The 22,515-nt window shown below is 35.0% G+C and overlaps 1 protein-coding gene across 1 annotated transcript; it reads left to right on the top strand.

Annotated features, from left to right (window-relative positions):
- Positions 1-18,988: 18,988 nt before the first annotated feature.
- Positions 18,989-22,073, top strand: LOC129737591 (uncharacterized). The gene is made up of 3 exons (XM_055728753.1): positions 18,989-20,111; positions 20,176-20,401; positions 21,695-22,073. Exons 1-3 carry the CDS (start codon positions 18,989-18,991, stop codon positions 22,071-22,073), a joined length of 1,728 nt encoding a protein of 575 aa, XP_055584728.1.
- The last annotated feature ends 442 nt before the right edge of the window (positions 22,074-22,515 follow it).

Below are 22,515 nucleotides of genomic sequence, written 5' to 3' on the forward strand. Positions count from 1 at the left end.
ACATCTCAGCCCAGTGAAGTGTGGTTGCTGGATGATGGGTAAATCATCATAATAAATGGGTAGCTCCAGACTTTCTGAATCGTCGTCAGCGATATTTGATTCCAAGTTGACACTGGATGATTCAAAGCTGCACAAGAAAAAAATAATAAACAAGTAATCGGGTTGTAAATGATTATGTTCAACAAACCTCAAATCGTTTTCGTCGATATTCGAAGAATTTTCCAGCACTGGTGGTAGACTGTTTTCATCAGAAGAGGTTAAAGAAAAGTCCTGATCGAGGAAATCTAACTCTTGCTGAGTTTACAACATTGCAGCAAGCTTCACCACATTTTTTCCATTGTCCGTTGTAGCCGAGTAGACATGCTTAAGAGGAACTTCGTATCTATCCAAAACGCGCTGTACTTCTTGGAAAAGGCTCTCAGCAGTGTTTGGTTCGAAGCGTTCTAGCTGTGCTAAAGTTCTCACGACTATCGATCCTTGGCTACAAAATTGCGAATTAATTCCCAGAATTGTTCGCCCCTTGCATGATGCCAGATCTGCTTTGATGCAGATCATTTTACCTCGCATTTCGTTTTTCAAATGTTCGAATAGTCTATTAGATACCACTGACACATATCGCATAACTGTTTTCCTTCCAGTGGGCGGAAGGTTCATACCTTCTTCCAAAGGCTGAAGAACGTAACGTGCACAATCTTTGGAGAAAAAAGCAAGCGGTATGTTGCACTCCGCTACCCACCGAGCCATACAGGCTGCATACTTGTTGGCATCTAAGGACACTTGAAACCGAGCTTGTTTCTGTGGCGGCTGATCGTTTGGGATAACCGATTTGTCATCAATTTTCAAAACGCCGCATTTGATTGCTTCATCTTTATGTTAACCACTAAGATGTCGCACCAGGTTGAATTTCGTGTGACACAAAAAAGGTTTTGACCCCTCACCACACAAAGAACAAAAAAAAACAACTATTTCTTCTCCACTGCTGTTTTGAATTTTTTTCTTCGAAAAATAACTTTCATATGTAGCCATCGTAAAAGCGCGTCTTTTCTCGTCAACGATTAAAAGAAACTGTACGCTCTCAGATTTCTCCTCTACACAACGCACAACAGATTTTTTCAGAGAAGGGAATTCTCTTCATCAGCAGATGTGAATGCTCTCGCTCACTCTTATGTTTTGACAATCTCACACTTTTCATCAGTGTAATTTATCTCTCTCCGCACAGCTTGGGGTGGACCACAGAAAAAAAATGCACTCTCTTTCACTGGCTAAGCAGATCTGAAGAGAAATGCCAACCATGGTTGCAAGTGTACTTTTCACGTGGTACCAGTAAAATGGATACTTGGATGTGATTTTCCCTATGGGGTTCCGCAACTACGAAGCATAGCAAAGCCTGTACGAAGAATTTTTACAAAATTTGTAATTTTTTGCATGAGAATCAAGGCAATTCTAAGATATTTTTTAGATGTTTGTTCGTTCACCGTTAATTTTTTTTTGAAATGTCATATTCTTTTAGCAACTCAAGCAATATGTTTGTAAAATTTCCAATAGACTCAAAACAACTTAATGACATTGAATTGAAACATTTCATTATCAAATCATTTTTTATGAGTTTTGGTAACACCAATAGAAAGTCATATAACTGGTAAAAGATCACCTTAGTATATTTTTTGTTGATTTTATCCAGTTAGTTTGAGAATTGAAGGTTATTAATTTTGTAATTACAAGGAAATTGAATCATTATCATAAAAACGGATTGGAGGTTCAGGAAACATTGGAAAATCCACACTACCTTTCATGCTCAGTGGTTAATCGGAACTTTTGAAAATTTCAGCCATATTGGACTTTATCTTGATATTAGATCCAACTCTCAGTTTTAAAAGTCAGAGAAAAAGAATCGTAATCAATAATATCATCAAGTACTAAAAACTTAAAAGAATATAAAAATTAAATTTTAAGTAAAGAGCATGCCACCTAAAATTTCGAACATTTAAGTAAAGAGAAAAATCTGAACCAATACACAAAAATACAAAAAAAGTTTCGTACCAGATATAAGATCTAAAAAAACAATCTGTCAAGCATAAGTAAATTAAAGAATATAAACACTTAAATTCGTCAAAAAAAATAAAATCAAGATCAACGAAAATCTAGCTTTTAAATTAACGTTTTAATATAACTGAAAATCCAGATTCATAAAGCCAAATTTAGAATATTGATTCAAATTAACAATAAAATTCAGAATTTAAATTAACTGTCTGGATAACAGTTTCTTATCTTACGATCATAAACTATAAATTTAAGCGATTTGTGAATATTTTGAATTTTTATTCCAAATACTCAAAATAAATTTGCTTTCATTCAGGGTTTGCCTGTTAAGAGAAAAATAATCTAAATACAAGAAAGTTCAAATTCTTTTTTTTTCTTAATTCTTCAATTCTTAGTGCAATTTGCCAATCCCTAACTGAAAATTTAAAAAAAGATAATAATGACACAAATTTCGAAGACATTTTCAAACATTATATTGATTAGAAAAGTGTTGCTGTAAAATGAAATAAATAGTTACTTTTTCTGAATTGTTAAATATTTTTCAAACTCAGCTCTGTAAATTCACAATAAGATTCAATCAGTGTATTTAGTGCATAGTCCAAAAAAAAGACATTTGAAATAATTAAAAAGAATTAAAAAATAATTTTTTTCATCATTCTTTAAATGTTCCGGGTCCATTTTTTAATTTTTCTATTCTGACGACCATGTTTAAAGAAAACTGTAATGTATTTAAATACAGAGGTTAACACAAATCGAAAATACAACTCTATTTATGACGACTCCAGCAAAAAAAGATCCATTTTCTGTTGAAATCAATCTTCAACACTTTTAAAACCATTTATCAGATAGGAGTTTTTGAATAGGAATGATGGCTAAACTAAATTGAAACTTGATAGAACTGATCATTAGCAGAACATTTTCATACGCTACCTCAACAAGAAAATAAGTTCGCTAAACAAAAGTTAGCGAACTTATTAGAGCAAATCGTATGAGCGTTTTTGTGTCAGGAGCTGCCGGTTTTGAATATAAATTTATGTATGATATTTTCCATTCCATTAGCGGTTTTTTGATTGAACTTAAAATAATGAAATTCGAATAACGAACCATAATTCTGGATTTTTTTTTCTGATACAAAGGTATCCACTAGCTTTTATACACTTAAAAGGAATGCTGACTAAGGAACAGTGCTAAAATATAAAAAAATACTCAAAAATTACAGGCTTAACAAAGTTTGCCGGGTCAGCTAGTTTCGTATAAATCAAATCGAAAACAGTTCTTGTGATAAAGCTCAGTTGGCAAGTCAGTTGCCTCCTGAGTCGATGTCCGCGAGTTCGATAGAAACTCGCGAATGCCATAAGGATGGTGAAACGACTATAATTGAAACCAACTAAAATGAAGCAAAAACATTTATAAAGTATTGAACATGGGAACAGTAACTTATTGGAAATTGAAGCTGCTTCTTGCTTTAGCAAAAAGATCGACGCTTCCAACTTAGAGTGCACTACCCATCTTCTCCCATACTAATAAAACCTATGTTGAGCCACCGTCCAACCAACGATAGAAACATTTACGATTTATGAGAAGCCGGCTTTCAAATGGGTTTCATCTCTGCCATCGAGGCGTCATCCCCAGTGTCGATTCCTACTGTTTGATTGGTTAAACCGGAACTGCTCACTTGGGGTGCTAAAAGGACCCCCGGTTGGTACTAAATCCGCTTTGATTTATGGCAAATTCCTTCCCGTCAAAAGGGGCAACTGGTCCAATCAAAACAATGACAGCACAGAATCCCACCATCGTCGTCGCTTTACCAATAAAACGAAATAAAAAATTCGTACAAATTATACCGAGAAGAGGAAAATCGGAATCAAACCAGTAGTGATGAAATATTGATTAAAGCCCAAAAATCGATGATACGCCAGCCAGCCAGCCAGCCAGACACAGGAAGGGATAAAAAAATAGACACTTTTTTAATCTTTTCTTCCTGCTTCAGTCACACAACGTTTCCTTGTATCAGCCGTAAGTCCGTTTAATTGAAACTTTTATTCCGACGAATCGCGCCGAGTTTCACTTTTTTCCCACGTGTTGACTAAGAGTGAGGGCCAAAAAACGTGCCGCTCTCTATTGGCCGTCTCGATGAAAGAAGGAAACGGACCATTCGGTCTCTGGGTCTGTATGGATTTCTGCTGTCACGGTTCGGGGTCGTCGTTCTCCTTCGGGGTCTTTATTCTGCCATTGTCCTGGTCCCGGTGCGCATCCAATTTTCGGTTCCTTGAGCGTGCACCGGAAAAATGTGAGTGGAAAAAATTGTATCCCGAAAAAAGCGAACGGACAATAGGCCTTTCGTAACATTCCGAATCAGTCCTGGTCGTTCCAGAAGAGTTCAAACTTTTTTTTTGTTACCTATGGCTGGACCGAAACTGTAGGAGGAAGAGGATTGAGGAGGTGGAATCTATTTGTGTCATATTATCTAAGAACGGATGAAATTTATTGCAGTCCTATTTATTATTGCTTTTATGGTTCGAAAATTTCCTGTCGGTAATGTCGATTTCGAAACCGGTAGCAAGCTGATGGTGAAAGGTTTTATTTATTGGGCAACTTCAATAACCGAAAGTATCTGAATGATTCCAATCTATTATTTGACAGGGCATTCTGACAAACGCAAAGAGCTCAAGTGCTTGAGTTTTAGCAAAAAAGATTGATTGATAAATCTGAACAAAAAGCAATATACACTCATATGATATGATATGATATGATATAATATTATATGATGTGAGTCATATCTACTTAATCCACATTTGAATAATAATAATAATCTATTATATAAAATTCTCTTGTAACGGTGTTTGTAGTACTACTCCTCCGAAATTGACCAAAAGATTCAAATGAAATTATTTTTAAAATATTCTGTAGGGGAGAATGAGGATACTTGATCCCTGGGGATACTTGATTCCTTAGCTATATCTCGAAACTGGAATGTCTTACAAAGATCAAATGTTCTAGAAAAATGTGAAAAAATGAGCAAAATAACAATGCTTGTAGTTTAAAAAAATTTAACAAAATAATTGTTTGAGTAATTGAACTTTGTTTGAAAAACTTCACAAAATGTAACTTGAAGATCTTTTTTCATCACTTTAAAATGTTCCTTACATGGGAAAATTATGAAAAAAATATTTGTTCCAATGTACCAATCGTTCGAGCATAGAATGAACTTCATAATGCCATATTTCCTAGGCATTGGAAAACTCTCAACTTTTTTCAGAAAAAGTTTTCTAAAATGTTGATTATGGGTATAATTGATCCCCTTGAGTTGGGTACAATTGATCCCCCTTCCAAACGGCATATTCTTCTTCTGAATTGATCGTTATGATTGCTGATTACGAAATTACTAATATTTATCCAAAAACTAATATTTATCTAACAATTGTCTGAAGAAAAGACCAAAAATAATCAATTTTCTCTTAATTATAAAAAATAGCGCCTTTAAGTATGCAATGTTGTTAGCGTTGAGACAAAGTTATAGAATTTTCTTCTTATGTCTGCTATAAATTGTGAAACGAGAACAAACATGACCAAAATAGTAAATTAACATTCTATCTTGGGGTTTTGTTTGATTTTTATACAAGGATTAGGGCTTCCTGAATAAAAGATCAAGTCTTCTTCAATAGGGGATCAGTTGTCCCCTAACTTCAGAAAAATCGCAATTTTTTTACTCCTACGAAAATGCTTCTAGTTCATCAACGGGTTTAAGTATCGTTCTAATTTTTGGAGCATAGAAACTTGAAGTTACAAGCTGTCAGAAAATGTCAAAGACGGCGAGTTGCAAATTTTTTGCAAAAAGATATGGTGAAAATAAGAAAAGGGGATCAAGTATCCCCACTCTCCCCTATATATAAAAATGAATTTCTGTCTGTCTGTCTGTCTGTCTGTCTGTCTGTCTGTCTGTTCCCTATAGACTCGGAAATTACTGAACCGATTTGCGTGAAAATTGGCAGGTGGGGGTATTGGAGGCAGGGGAAGGTTCCTATTGTGGTTTGAGACCCCTCCCTCTCTCATGAAGGGGGGGAGGGGCCTCCCAAACAAAAGACAATTTTTAGCATAACTCGAGAACCAATCAAGCAAATGGTATAATATTTGGCATGGGATGGTATTTGGGAACGAAGAATATTTGTATGAATATTAATACCCCTCCCTCCTCTCAGTGGTGTGATAGGAAGGGGGGAGGGGGGCTACCTTACAATTTTTCATATAACTCGAGAACTAATCAAAATATTGGATCCAAAGTTGGCATGGGAAGGTATTTGGATACGAAAAATATTTCAATGTTTATTTGAGACCCCTCCCACTTTTCAGTAGAAAGGGGGGGGGGTCCTCTTTCATATTTTTTACATAACTTAAAAACTTATAAAGTAAATGGAACCAAATTTGGCATGGGAAGGTATTTGGATACGAAAAATATTTCTATGATTATTTGAGACCCCTCTCTCTTTACAGTAGGAAGATATGAAGGGAGAAGGGGCCCTCTTTTTAATTTTTACATAACTCAAATACTAATAAAGCAAATGGAACCAAATTTGGCATGGACGGATATTTGGGAACGTGATATGTTCTAATGATTGTTTGAGACCCCTTCCTTCTTCCAGCGGGGAGAAAGGAAAGAGGGAGGGAAGTTCCATATAATTTTTATTGCATAACTCAAGAACTACAACAGCAAATGGAACCAAAATTGGCATGGAACGATATACGAGAAATGCTTCTTTGAATATTTGGTGTCCCTCAATCCTTCAAAAAGGTGGATGAAAAGGGGGAGAAGAGATTTTCCTTACAATTTTCAGTATAACTGGAGATCTGATCAAGCAGATTTGAGCCATATTTGGCATGTGAGGGTATTTGGATTCGAAAAATGTTTCTATTATAAATTGAAGCCCCACCCTTTTTTCAGCGGAAAGATAGAAAAAGAAAGGGGTGCTAGCATACATTTTTGCATAACTTGAGAATTAATAGAGCAAATGAAATAAAATTTGGTATCAAACATTTTTTGAGTACAAAAAATACTTTTATGAGTATTAAGTTCTCACCCCTCCATTCAATGGGGCGAATGGAAGGGGGTTAGTACTCCCTTTCAAATTTATGCATAACTCAAGAATTTACATCGCAAATAAAATCAAATTTGGCAAGGGATGGTTTTTCAATACGAGATTTTTTTTTATGTCAAACAATTCCTTTCTTGCAGTGCACAGTGGTCCAGAAATGAAATTTAGCGGGAAACAATTATTTGCGCTCTTGCCTTAGGTTTAAGACATTTGATGTCCAAGACAAAGTTGTACAACATCACAAGGCGCTATTTTTGAATGAAACATTTTTAGGGTGGTTCATTAAACTCCTTAGATACGAAAATTATTTTTTACTGTAAGGAGATAGTGCTATAATATGTTCAGCAATTATGTAGAACAACATAATTGATGAAACTTTGTAGAAGACTTTGAATGTCTATCTATTAACGTTTAGGTTTTATGATGATTTTTCGTGTACAAGTTAGGGTGGTCCTACAAAAACAAGTTTTTTTGTTATAACTTTGTTGGGTATCAACTTATCAAAATCATATGTTCGGCAAGTATTTAGCAAATCATTATGCGCATCTTTTGTAGCAAACAGATTTCTAATATCTGCTTTTGATTCGCAGTTATCATGAGTTTTGTGTTCAAAAATGGCCGTTTTGTATGAGCCATAACTTCAAATGGAGCAAACCAAAAAATTCAAACTTTAATTTGTTTGAAAGAACATGTTAAAATCTACATTATATCAAAAAACTGGAGAGGTGTTTTTTGTTTAAAGCTTTTTATTTACATTTGAACTTGACCAAAATTGCCATTTTTCATATAACCTTTCTATATTATTTTTGACCACTTTTGGCTGCGTGAGGAATAACCGTACACATCGTAACATTTATATCATCATTATAGTTAACAGAAACGGAAAAACGGGAAAAAAATTTATTAGAGAAATCAATATAAAATTTATAGAAAACAAAAAAAAACACTTATATTCTAGCAATAATGAAACTAATAAAAAAAAACGCGTTAGGGGTCACAGATCAAATGACGGCTGCATTCAGGAAGGCTGATTTTTGAATGTTTCATACATTTTCTATTGGATAGTGAGAAGTACGGATCTGATGTCAGGAGGAGCCTTTTTAAAACATCCTCAAGACTAACCACACGATCGAACTTTCTGGAGTGGTTTCCTCGAAATCTTCGTAAACTTCTGTTTCTTGTTTCACCAGCTTCTTCCGAATACATGCCTATGGTAAAATATGATGTTTTATGACTGCTGCTCCATGCACTAACAATTTGTGTAAGGTTGGAGAAACGGGATACCAGCTATATAAATTGTTATAAAGCACCCGAGCTTCTTCAGCATACTCTTCAAACGAGCTACTGTTGATAATGGTTAAAATCACGTAAAACTTTTCCAAAAGCTGAACATTCAGTCCCGTAATTTGTGCAACTTCAATCCGTTTCTCGAAGAACTTCCTGGCAATATTTCCTGTATTGGAATTCCCACCGGTGACCCTAGGCTCATCAATACATAAGTTCAGTTGTTCTTTTAGTATGTTTCGAAGACTTTGACGCCGTTCATTCACTTCTATAATGGTTTTCCTGACTCTCCAAGTGGGTTTGTTCATACAAAGACGATCTGCGATCTTCATGAACATTTCCAACGAATCTTGTTAGATCTGCACTTTCCTTAGCAAAAATGAGCCTAATAGGTCTGCACAAACTCACTGAGGATGGGCAATCGTTACTCCAGATAACGTTTTGTATCCCATTAGATTTATCTACGAGACGTAACGGAACAAGAGAAACCGCGAAAATGTGTGAATCGCTGTATTTACGCATGTCTCCTTCATCATCTTCGTCAATGAATGATTGATTAAATCTATAATGAAATAATTTGAAGATCAAAAGATAAAGATTTGTTCAAAATAAATTTAAACCTTCTGTGGTTTGAGCTACCATATGCTCCCCATTTGAAAATCAGTTGAAGCATTTTTTCCCGAAATATAGAATCATATTGTAAATATTTCATCAACCTTTCCACTGTATGATCCACCAAATTAATTTAATTAATTAATTTCTTTTTCAATGTTAATTTCAAAAGCTTCGGATCCATTTTTAACAGAACTTCAACCACATCTTTTTCACTAGACCCCTTCAACCAGTGAACGACTATAACTTTCCTTTAAACGTTCATCACGAATAATCGAAACTCTTGAACTGAAAACTGTGTGGTTTACTTGGGTTTCATCAAAATGATCACCGGAGAAACCAAAACTGGTTTTCACAGTCAAAAGGACATAAGTGAATAATAAATCCTTCTAAGAAAAATACAATTCAAGACTTTCTTGTTGGGTAGTTAGTAATTCATTGTTTTCAGTTTATGGTTCTATACATTAATAAATCAAGAATCCTCGTTTTTTTAATTTGTGCCCCTCTGGCTATGTTAGTCTTTCAAAATTTTTACAAAAGGTTATGAATAGGAAACTCTGCTTTTGTAGTGGTAAAAAATTTAGAATTATTGACTAAGGATGCGAAAGCAAAGAAGAATTCCATGTCGCAGAGCAAAAATGATATATTTTGTTATATGAAAAAATGGCAATTTTGGTCAAGTTCAAATGTAAATAAAAAGCTTTAAACAAAAAACACCTCTCCAGTTTTTTGATATAATGTAGATTTTAACATGTTCTTTCAAACAAATTAAAGTTTGAATTTTTTGGTTTGCTCCATTTGAAGTTATGGCTCATACAAAACGGCCATTTTTGAACACAAAACTCATGATAACTGCGAATCAAAAGCAGATATTAGAAATCTGTTTGCTACAAAAGATGCGCATAATGATTTGCTAAATACTTGCCGAACATATGATTTTGATAAGTTGATACCCAACAAAGTTATAACAAAAAAACTTGTTTTTGTAGGACCACCCTAACTTGTACACGAAAAATCATCATAAAACCTAAACGTTAATAGATAGACATTCAAAGTCTTCTACAAAGTTTCATCAATTATGTTGTTCTACATAATTGCTGAACATATTATAGCACTATCTCCTTACAGTAAAAAATAATTTTCGTATCTAAGGAGTTTAATGAACCACCCTAAAAATGTTTCATTCAAAAATAGCGCCTTGTGATGTTGTACAACTTTGTCTTGGATATCAAATGTCTTAAACCTAAGGCAAGAGCGCAAATAATTGTTTCCCGCTAAATTTCATTTCTGGACCACTGTGCAGTGGGATGATACAATTGGAAATAAAGGAAGGGAAGAGGAAATCTTACATTTAACTTTTTTTTTAAATTCGTGAAATGGACAAAATTTAACATGGAAAATCTTTTTGGTATGATTCTATGATTATCTGGCAAACCATCCTCCTTTCAGTGAGTAGGTACATAGGAGGAGGGAGGTGAACCCAATACATGTTTTTAGCATAAGTTCTAATTTTATGCTAACGAAGCCAACAAATGGAAACAAATATGGCATAGAAAGATACTTGGTTACGAAATATGTTGCTACGATTTTTATAGACCCTTACGCTTTACAGTGTAGAGAGGAGAAGAAAGAAGAGGGTTCCATATTAATTTTGTTGTACAGCTTAAAAAATCATCAACCAATGGAACAATATTTGATACAAGAAGATTTTTGAGAACAAATAAAAATGGGTATGATTATTAAAAATCACGATCTCCATTCAGCAGGGAGAAGAAAGGAGGGGGGGGGGGGGAGGTTTGGGCTCTCTTATCAGTTTTTTAGCATATATCTAGAACATATTAAGCAAAACCAACCAGATTTTATCAGTTGGATTGTTTGCGTACGATTTTTTGAAACCTTCCTTTTTTTAGGGCTGAGCTCAAAGAAACAGAATTGAATTATCAGATCCTTAACACAAATCAAGATATAGCGGTTGATTATGAATTATGTTATATTTTGATTTAAAATAATGCCAACAAAACAATAAAAATTTGAATAAATTCTGAAAATATCATTCGATTTTGAAAGGTGTAGCAAAGCACACCGGGTCAGCTAGTATCAAATAAAAAAAACAAAGTCGCATCAATTGTCCGTAATAATTAAATTTGTTGTTTTCTGAATCAAACAAAAGTCATGGCTTCCATGTTTTGAATTTTTTTTTTCCTTTGGGCGGTTTGTTTTTCGTCTCCAAGGTTGAGGTTTCGCGGGCAAAGGTCGCGAGAGGATAGTAACCATGGCATAGCATACTAATAAGGAGGAACATTTGAGCGCGTATTTCTCAACCAAGCATATTTTCAATGCACGTGGCGCTCAAGGTTGCCGAAAATAATTCTGTGTTTTAGAAAAAAAAATCCGAATTTCTGTGATTTTATCCAAAAATTCTGTGATGGTTTTCTGTGATGCTATTTCCATTAGTTTCATGGAAAATTCATGACAAATTGTGTCTTTCTTACATTTTAGTTGAAATAAAAAATTAACATTAGAAATCTTAGCATACCTTTCTTATTAAAAGTAAGAATTATAAATTTTTTATTAGTCGAAAAAAAATAAAATTTTGGAAATTCATTCTAAATTCAAAAATTCTGTGAAATCTGTGAATATTTAAAAAATCTGTGTTCTGTGACACAGATTCTGTGATGAAAATTTGCTCAAAATTCTGTGAAACTACAGATTTTTCTGTGATTTCGGCAACTTTGGTGGCGCTATGAAGCCTAGATGTGATTTTTTTCCTCATGCTGATCAAATCATATAAATGATTTTAAAAATTAAAACTATTTTGATTTCGTGTTAACTAAAGCTAGCTTAGCTTAGCTTGATTGACTACTAACATCCACCTTAAATCATTGAACCTGAAATGCAACATGAAAAATATTCAAAATCAATAGTTCCTTTTAAGCTTCGTCAAGCTTTAAATTAATTTTTCGAACCGAAAAAAACAAACGCATTTCAAATTCAATGATCGCAAGCGTGGCTCAGAAGAACGAATTCCACATCGCCAATGGAAACTCTATGAAGCTTATAAAAAGTGAGATAAAGTTTCAGATATTGATAAACAAATTTAGAGATCAATTTTAAGAAAAAAAAACTATTAAAACATCTTTGAACTAAAGTTAGAAACTTCAGTTGCTGCTTTCTTTTTAAAGAATTTTCTTTTAAATTATGTTGAAATTTGGTTTGAAACGCTGTTTAGGAAATATTTATAATTAAATTTTCAATTATTTTTCAATCTTAATTAAATTTTGGACGGTGTAGCAAAGCACACCGGGTCAGCTTGTTATAATATAAACAGTAGAGATGTACCGAATATTCGGTCGGCCGAATATTCGGCGCCGAACACCGCCAAAAAACCGTTAAGCCGAATATTCGGCTCACCGAATAGTTGGGCTAGGCCGAATAGGCCGATTTTTTTTTTTAATTTATACAAATACAGACTTATCTAATTTCAACTTATGTTGAAAATATCCTAAAGTAATGTTAAGAAAGCTCCAAAATCGTTAAAAAACGATTTTTTAGAGAAAATTTATTCGTTAGAATCGATTTGAACACTGCTGTTGTAATTCGATAAAAACTTAAAATTTCAAGTAATTTTATTTCTTTTTCCTCTTGTATGTTTGAGAATAACGCCGAGAATCAGTTCAGATTTCCCGTTTATTTAACAAGTTTAAAAAAATCGAATTGATCCGGCTGTGTGGATACGTTTCGTAGAAAATATTGTATTTAAGGTTAAAGATCATCGTTCCATTTGGCAACTATTTTGAAGACATCTCTCAGAAATAAGAGATTCATCTAATTTGATATAAAATAGCAATTTTAAATAGCTTGGAACCTGTTTTGAAATGTTTTGTTCCAGATTTCACTGAAACTAAATCTCTTTTGTGATAAACGTCCTGGAAGCGTCAAGTCATCTGATGTCCTTTCAGCTGATGATGACAATTAAAAATTCAAAGAGACCTCCACTGAAAAAGGTCTGATGAATAAATCTGATTGGACATAATCGATTTAAAAACATGAGGGTCATTGAGATGGCAGAAATAGGAAAAAAATGAATTAATCGCCCGAGATTTCTATTGAAACTCAACAGATTATTCGACCGAATATTCGGCCGAATAGTTGAAAAGGTCAATATTCGGTATTTGGCCGTTCGCCGAATACCACTATTCGGTATATCTCTAATATACAGTAAATAGAGACAGCTTAGCTCCAGTTATCCAAGCAGCTAAGTTTGGGATCACCGCTTCAGAAACATGAAAATTTTGATCGGCTATATCTCAGCCATCTTATGGTATATTGAAATTCTTTGGATCTCATTCGAAAGATCATGAGCAAAACCTGCTTTGAATTGAAATTTTATTTAAAGTCATTTAGAAAATGACGCCTTAAAGTATGCAATGACACTAGGTTAAAAGACAAACTTTATTAATTCTCTTTGTCTGATACACTTACAAACTGTGAAATGAGAATTAATTTGGCAAAAAATAGTCATGTCTCCTTTAGTAAAGGATCAAGTCATCTGTAACTTAAAAACTATCCCATTTTTTTAGTCTCACGAAAATGCTCCTAGCTCATCTACGAGTTCATATATCATATTAATAGATAATGCAAAGACAGCAAGTTGCTGAATTCTCCCAAAAAGATATGATGAAAAAAAGAAAAAGGGTTCAAGTATCCCCATCCTCCCCTAAACTTAAAATTTTCATACTAAGCTTGCAGTGGTCTTGTGCTGCATACATCAAGGAGTATTAATTGCATAAGTTTCTTCGTACTTTCTTTTAAGAAGGAAGAGAAAAGTTTCAACGAATGAAAATTTACTATAGAGAAATGCGTGTCAAAAACAATCATTAAAATAAATTACAAGGCCTCACACTTCTTTGTGTTGTTTTACGTTTCGCTTCAGATAGACACGTGAATACTAAGATTATTTATTCAAAAATATGTGAATATTTGAAAACAAAAAAACCATTGCTATAGAAGAGTATTCGAAACAATTCATAGTTTGTAGGTTATATCATACTAGGTGGACATTTTTTGTAGTAGATATGAGACTTTTGGTTGCTTGGGTGTTTTATATAGTTTTGAATATCAAATTCTTTGATAGGAAAAGTGTAATTTTAACAAAATTATTAATCTAAAATGAGTGAATTCACGTCACAATTTTTTTTTAATTACCAAAAGATCGTAGAATAAAAATCTTCTTAATCATTGACGAGACGATAACAAAACATTGAATTTTAAAGCAATAGGTCGGAATCCAGCTGAAACAGCACGAAAGAGTTAATTCACGCTACAAAATTTGATTTTTTGTATAAATTTCTGAAAAATATGCTCTGAAAGCTGTTTTGAATCTTCAGGATTTTGACAAATCGAACATATTTGGAACATTTTTTTTTAACAATTCATGATTTAAAAAAATCAAAACTATTGAAAAAAATAATTTTTATTCTGATGAATAATCAAATCATGAATTTAACGTGTTATTCGAGCTACTATGTTGATATAAAATCCATGGGTAATTACTTATCCGAGGTGGCCTTTCTCCGAACCATTTAGGATAAGTGGATTTCTCCTGTTTTGATGATTCTTTAATCTGTAAAAGCCATACAAAGGAAAAAATTTGAAGATATTTGTTGGCTTCTTGGACACTTCATAAACGTGTTCAATTAATGATTCATAAAATTCGTTTAAAAAAATGTCAAGTTTGTTTTATTCATTTATAAAAAGTACGATCATCATACCCTGAAAATCGCATCAGTTAAAGATAAAGGTATGAAAAGTGTTTTCAAGAAATTATTTATAATATTTGAATGTAAATGAAAATCTATTGAAATCCGAATAGTTAAAAAAATGTTAGAACAATTTAGATATTCCTTCTTATCCAGGTTAAATATAATACTATTTTTAATATTCCTATTTCAAATTCAGTATCCAGATGAGAATTCCTGATCTCCGTTTAAGATCAGCAATTAAAAAATAAAAGCAGGAAATTTGAGAGTTCAAAATAGATTTTTCTACCGTGAAGCTGGGAAATATTTATTTGTGTAGTAATAACTTTGGGATAACTTTGATCACTTTTTTCATTCATTTTAAGATATTCTCGAAGAGGTTCGTTGAAACGTATGGTTGCCAGATAGCCTGATGTATCCTTATATTTAATACAAAATTTAAAAAAATCCAGCCCGGTTGCCCGGATATCATTGAAAAAAGCCCGGAATTTGCCGGATTAATTCAATTTGCCTGGATATTGCTCAGATTTTTCTTCGACAGTTTTAAAATCAAATGTCCGGCATGGATAAAAAAAGATCTTTGCTAATCGGGTCGTGAGATGCTAAAAAAAAAGATAAAATATTGTGCTGCCTGCAAAAGCATAAGCTAAGCAATGGAACCTAACTCCAATAAAGCTATTTTTAAGTCTGCCTAGTGTTTTTACAAATTGTTTATTGAAAAAACTGTTGCTGAATTATTTAAGAGCTTTTCCAACAATTTTGAAGTGATTTTCACAAAAAATGGCGAGCTAACATTTAATTTAGTAAGGTCATTTATTGCATCAAAGCAGTCCAGAGTTTAATGAATTTAAGATAAAAAAGAAGTTTTAAGAAGAAGTTAGGTTTAGAGTGCCTATAAAAATCACTTGAGCTACAGACAGTGTTTTTTTTTTGCTTAATGATTTATGAAAAGGTATGAATTTTACTTATTAAGCTTGGTAGCATCTCGTCAAACAAAAATAAGTCATCCAAGTACATATGACATCCTGGCAACACCCCGAAGCACAGCTGACGGAATCAAAATACCCTACTTAAAAAGTTAACACATTCATTTCCTCCCGCACAGAAATCGCCACAAGGCGGAACCGCCAAGCACCATCAACTTTATTAGTCAAATATTTGTCAAATCAAACCACCCTCGTCTTTCGATAGTTATCAGAGAAAGAACCCAGCAGCAGCAGCAGCTGGAAAACTGAGCGAGGGAGTGAGCGCGTCGTCGTGATATCATTTGTAAATGATACATTTTATCATTCCGTTTTCACCCCACCGTGTCGAATCGTTCGGAAAAGGCAAAAGGGGAAAAACGGCCGGAAAATCCCATAAAAATCAAAAACACTCGTTAGTTTGCTTTCAATTAGGCTCTCTACCCCAAACTAAATACGAGAAGATTTAGCACCAATGTCTTCTCATGGATTGCCTCGGGTAGGCTGTTTTCGCAGCATAAGTCTGTTTTTAACATTTTCTTACGTTAAGTAGATATTGCACTTTTTGTCGATGTACCTTAGTTTTGGAAAATCGTTACTTTACCTATCAACATTTGTATACCACAACACTTACTCAATTTTCATTGTTATATAATGTAATAGCTAACAACATAATTTATTGATAACAAAATGATGATGACACAGTTTTTCACTCCGTGAAAGTTTTTTGAAATTTTTTATTCTTATTGGAAATTTAAAAAAAAATACCAATAGATGTACAATTTTTTACGTTTTTCGATGCCGTAAAAACTTTACCCAGTATGATGGATTAGCTTAATGATATCACCTACAAACTTTATATTTCTTTTATAATTCTATACCAACGATAATATTTTTCGGACAATTATAACTTTTTTTTCAAATAAATATTTTCATAATTTAGTTACCAGTCTGGGCTAAAACGCATCAAAATGCAAATCAAAGATTTACCTTTTGAATCTTGTTTCCATATGCTGGAATATGATTGTTCTGCATCACGCGTTTGTTAATTTCAAAATTTCATCCATCCAGACATTAGCCCTTTGTAACGATTAACACCGGACGGCTCTGTCGAAAAGATTAAATGTCAGCTGAATGTCATGAGAGAGGAAAAGCAGTAAATCGGAAGAAAAATGTAGAGTGGGAAGACCAGTTTGTAAAAAAAGTTGAGGAAGTTGAGCCAAGAAAAGTTCAAGTAGCGGAAAAGTTAAATTGAAAATTTTAGTTCAAAAGAAGACAATAGAAAGTAAAGTTTTTTTTTTTTTTTTATTTACGACCGTTTAGATCACCGCTGGTTTTATCTTTTGGGGGTTCTCGTTGATGTTGTTCGGTGATGTTTAGAAGAAAAGATTTGCTTAATTTTTACGTTTCGGTTTACTGTTTATTTCAACCATCTTCAGAAACTATTTTAAAATGTAAAATGAGGAGAAAAAATTTTTTTTTATAATAACTATAGCCTAATTAATAAAACGTTAAAGTACAAAAGTAAAAACACTCACAAAAAAGCTATTTTTCCGCCTGCTAAGGTCGTCGCTTAAATTGGAAAGGAAGTCAAGTCTATTGCTGCTGCTGCTGCTGGTTGTCGTCGGGACGTCGGTTTATTAGAGTTTTTGGATTCTCTCGTTCTCTCTCCTCTCTGAGTTTGGTCCATAGTCCGTTGTAGGCATTGGAAACTCCCTTCGTATCAATCTGGAGATTAACCGCTTGGTTCCCTCTCAGTTTGATGTGCAGTTTTTCCGCAATCAACCTATGCGACTTGTGGCTGATCATCTCCAGAATTTGAGTTTTCGTAAAATCGAACGTGTGGTAAGCGTCGTCTTCCAGTGCGTGTTGCGCTAGGCCAGTTTGTTTGTTTTTCACTCGTATGCTGATTTCATGTTGTTTGGTCCTTTTTTCCAACGTTTGCGATGTTTGGCCGATATATTCTTTACCGCAGCTACATGGTACTGAATATACGACGTTGGTTTGCATCATTTTAGGGATCGGGTCTTTCAATTTCGTGAAAACTGTTGACTTTATTTTGTCACATGGTTTGAAAGCGGCGATCACATCATGTTTGCGAAGGATTTTGGCCACCCTTTCGCTCAGTCCGGGTATGTACGGGATCGATGCCATTCTTGAAAATGCAGATTCGGGGGGGGATCTGGCTTTGTAGTGTATTGTACATTGCATGTGTCCTTTTCTCGAAGATGTTATGTAGTATGTCTTGCGGATAATTGTTTTTGCCGAGGATGTTTTTCACTGCATCGATACTTGTCTTCCTGGTTTCTGGATCAGATAATTTTAGAGCGCGGTCCACAAGAGCGAACATTGTATTTTGTTTGTGCGTAAACGGGCTCTCCGAAAGCGAATGGTTTGTTGTTCCTCCTTCTCGAGCGTGAATTTGAGGGTTTTATGCGCGTTGTTAAATTCCTCTAAAATCACATCTACATCACTTTCCCTGGCGACTACGAAACAATCATCGACGTAGCGTTTGTAAACAATCAGTGGAATATTTTTTTTGTTTCAAACGTTCGATGCATCCTTGTTCTAATTATTCCATGCAGATCGAAGCGATGCATCCCGATATAGATGATCCCATGGGTACACCGTGTATCTGTTTGTAGTAGTTGTTGTTGTATTTGAAAAAGGAGGATTTGAGAACAACGCTTAGGGCTTGTTGCAGGGAGGCAAGGGAGAGTGTTGTGTACTTGCGCAGCCTGTGCCATTGGTCCTCTATGAAGTCATACGCGTTTTCTGCTGGAACATTGGTGTATAGCGATACGACATCAAGAGAGAACATCACGCAGCCTTCGGGGATTCGGACCTTCGAGATGTCTTCGGCAAAAACGAAACTGTTTTTTACATGATATTCCGTTTTACCTACGATGTTGTTCAGAATGTCCGTGAGATATCGCGCCACGCTATAGGTAGCCGAACCTATTGTGGAGACCACTGGCCGAAGTGGACGTTCGGGTTTGTGAATCTTCGGCAAGCCGTAGATTCTTGGCGGGTGGCAGTGGAAAGTTTGTAGTTTGGTTTTCGTGAAGTAGTCGATGTGTTGGTCTTGGTGCCATTTTTCCACAATTGTGTTGAGCTGTTTTAGTATTTTGGAAGTTGGATCACAATTCATTTGTTGGTATGTGGTGGCGTCCGAGACCAGCAGTGACATTTTTTGGCGGTATTCTTGTGCTGATAGTATGACCTTAACCAAACAGACTGGATGCAAATAAAAACAACGATAGAGGAACGCGCGAAACACGCTTTCACAAAAGGGAGAAATACAGGGATCCGTAAAATTGAAAACCTGAAGAACAAGAAAATAAACGAAATCAACCAACAGCCAAACTGGATAGAAAACACGACCAACACAGAAATCCCCGACTTTCTCAAAAGAGTTCTTCTCCTGGGACCAAACTTCAACATTCAGAGCAAACACAACATTCCATACGTTAAATTTGTTGCTGATGTTGAAAGCGCGATAGCAAAAAAACCAGAAGCAGAGGACATACGAGCAGACGTGGCAACGGCTATTTCCAATCACCTCAACTACCAACGTCAACCAAGATCGAAAGAAACAGAGTGGATTAAAAGAGATATCGTTAGCAGTCGCGCTTTCCTGAAAACCCACGAAGACATTTACATCACTCGGGCGGACAAGGGTAATAAAACGGTCATATTATCAGCACAAGAATACCGCCAAAAAATGTCACTGCTGGTCTCGGACGCCACCACATACCAACAAATGAATTGTGATCCAACTTCCAAAATACTAAAACAGCTCAACACAATTGTGGAAAAATGGCACCAAGACCAACACATCGACTACTTCACGAAAACCAAACTACAAACTTTCCACTGCCACCCGCCAAGAATCTACGGCTTGCCGAAGATTCACAAACCCGAACGTCCACTTCGGCCAGTGGTCTCCACAATAGGTTCGGCTACCTATAGCGTGGCGCGATATCTCACGGACATTCTGAACAACATCGTAGGTAAAACGGAATATCATGTAAAAAACAGTTTCGTTTTTGCCGAAGACATCTCGAAGGTCCGAATCCCCGAAGGCTGCGTGATGTTCTCTCTTGATGTCGTATCGCTATACACCAATGTTCCAGCAGAAAACGCGTATGCCTTCATAGAGGACCAATGGCACAGGCTGCGCAAGTACACAACACTCTCCCTTGCCTCCCTGCAACAAGCCCTAAGCGTTGTTCTCAAATCCTCCTTTTTCAAATACAACAACAACTACTACAAACAGATACACGGTGTACCCATGGGATCATCTATATCGGGATGCATCGCTTCGATCTGCATGGAAAAATTAGAACAAGGATGCATCGAACGTTTGAAACAAAAAAAATATTCCACTGATTGTTTACAAACGCTACGTCGATGATTGTTTCGTAGTCGCCAGGGAAAGTGATGTAGATGTGATTTTAGAGGAATTTAACAACGCGCATAAAACCCTCAAATTCACGCTCGAGAAGGAGGAACAACAAACCATTCGCTTCCTGGACATGACTTTATCGAGGCAACATGATAAAATTATCAAAACGTGGTTCACAAAACAACCGGACGGACGATACTTGGACTTCAATTCGGAGAGCCCGTTTACGCACAAACAAAATACAATGTTCGCTCTTGTGGACCGCGCTCTAAAATTATCTGATCCAGAAACCAGGAAGACAAGTATCGATGCAGTGAAAAACATCTTCGGCAAAAACAATTATCCGCAAGACATACTACATAACATCTTCGAGAAAAGGACACATGCAATGTACAATACACTACAAAGCCAGATCCCCCCCCCCGAATCTGCATTTTCAAGAATGGCATCGATCCCGTACATACCCGGACTGAGCGAAAGGGTGGCCAAAATCCTTCGCAAACATGATGTGATCGCCGCTTTCAAACCATGTGACAAAATAAAGTCAACAGTTTTCACGAAATTGAAAGACCCGATCCCTAAAATGATGCAAACCAACGTCGTATATTCAGGAAGTGTTCCTATATGCGCATATTGGGTAATATGCGCATACAGCCGATTGACGATATGGCTGGAGATTCATCATATCTAATTAGTGCAGTTTGAGGGTAATACGCTTTTAACACATGGCATGAAAAAATTAAATGATTATATAAAGTCGAAAAAATTTAAAAATTCAAACAAGATTTTTGTCAGTTTTGTTATAATATATTGAACTTTAATTATTGTGCATACAGATTCTGTGAACAAAAATTTTAGTGGTTTTTCTTTCTTATTCATCTGAAAATCGGAAATTCAACAAATCGGAGCTTTTGGCAAAGTTGTAAATGATAAGATATTGGAATAATAGACAGGTTCTGAATGCCCATATCAAGGCAGGTTAAATGCCTATATCGAGAAAAATAGATTAGTCTAATAAATTTTTTAACTTTATCATTTAAACATGAAATCTACACTCAAATCACGATCTTACAGCGAAAAAAGAAGAACTTCCTACTGATCCGATGAAAATACAATATGGATAAAATATTACCCTGAAATATGGCCATATTGCAAACTTAACTATGTTTCATGCAAAAGAACTAGTGATGTAAAAAATTTTACCAAAATTTCGGCCTTGACGTATGCTTATCATCCGTTTCTACCATTTTCAATTAAATAATATCAAAATATTGCAAGTGGTAATGAAATATAGCTAAAAACATAAATATGCGCATTTAGCCCGCCAATTTCGGAAATCGGCTATTTTGACTTCTTTTATTATAAAATTATTTTCACAAAAACTGTAAGAGATTTTAACGGAAAAAAATCTCTAACGTATATAAAACAGATGTCCGCTCATGTGCATATAGTTTTCAGACTCCTATCTTTTGGAGTATAGGAGAAAATGAGTGCTTTCCTTAATATGCGCATATAGCCTTCCTCTCCCCTACCATGTAGCTGCGGTAAAGAATATATCGGCCAAACATCGCAAACGTTGGAAAAAAGGACCAAACAACATGAAATCAGCATACGAGTGAAAAACAAACAAACTGGCCTAGCGCAACACGCACTGGAAGACGACGCTTACCACACGTTCGATTTTACGAAAACTCAAATTCTGGAGATGATCAGCCACAAGTCGCATAGGTTGATTGCGGAAAAACTGCACATCAAACTGAGAGGGAACCAAGCGGTTAATCTCCAGATTGATACGAAGGGAGTTTCCAATGCCTACAACGGACTATGGACCAAACTCAGAGAGGAGAGAGAACGAGAGAATCCAAAAACTCTAATAAACCGACGTCCCGACGACAACCAGCAGCAGCAGCAGCAATAGACTTGACTTCCTTTCCAATTTAAGCGACGACCTTAGCAGGCGGAAAAATAGCTTTTTTGTGAGTGTTTTTACTTTTGTACTTTAACGTTTTATTAATTAGGCTATAGTTATTATAAAAAAATTTTTTTTCTCCTCATTTTACATTTTAAAATAGTTTCTGAAGATGGTTGAAATAAACAGTAAACCGAAACGTAAAAATTAAGCAAATCTTTTCTTCTAAACATCACCGAACAACATCAACGAGAACCCCCAAAAGATAGAAAGTAAAGTGTTTGGTCATGGACAAAGTAAGCCATCTCATTTCATCAGGTTAAAAACCACTGACTACAGTTTAACATTGACAAAAATACGTGAAACGTACAATATTGTTTAATTAATAAGCAAACTTGTATTAAAGCTCGCGAACAACATTCATCGTTTGCCCGATAGTTGGAAATTTATT

Source organism: Uranotaenia lowii, chromosome 1 (assembly GCF_029784155.1).
Source record: "Uranotaenia lowii strain MFRU-FL chromosome 1, ASM2978415v1, whole genome shotgun sequence".
In the NCBI taxonomy this organism is placed as follows: Eukaryota; Metazoa; Arthropoda; class Insecta; order Diptera; family Culicidae; genus Uranotaenia; species Uranotaenia lowii.

Coding starts and splice junctions, on each gene's coding strand:
- LOC129737591 (XM_055728753.1), top strand. CDS start 18,989: ATGCAAATAAAAACAACGATAGAGGAACGCGCGAAACACGCTTTCACA. Junction 20,112..20,175: donor AGAACAAGGATGCATCGAAC/GTTTGAAACAAA, acceptor ATTGTTTCGTAG/TCGCCAGGGAAAGTGATGTA. Junction 20,402..21,694: donor ACGCACAAACAAAATACAAT/GTTCGCTCTTGT, acceptor CCTACCATGTAG/CTGCGGTAAAGAATATATCG.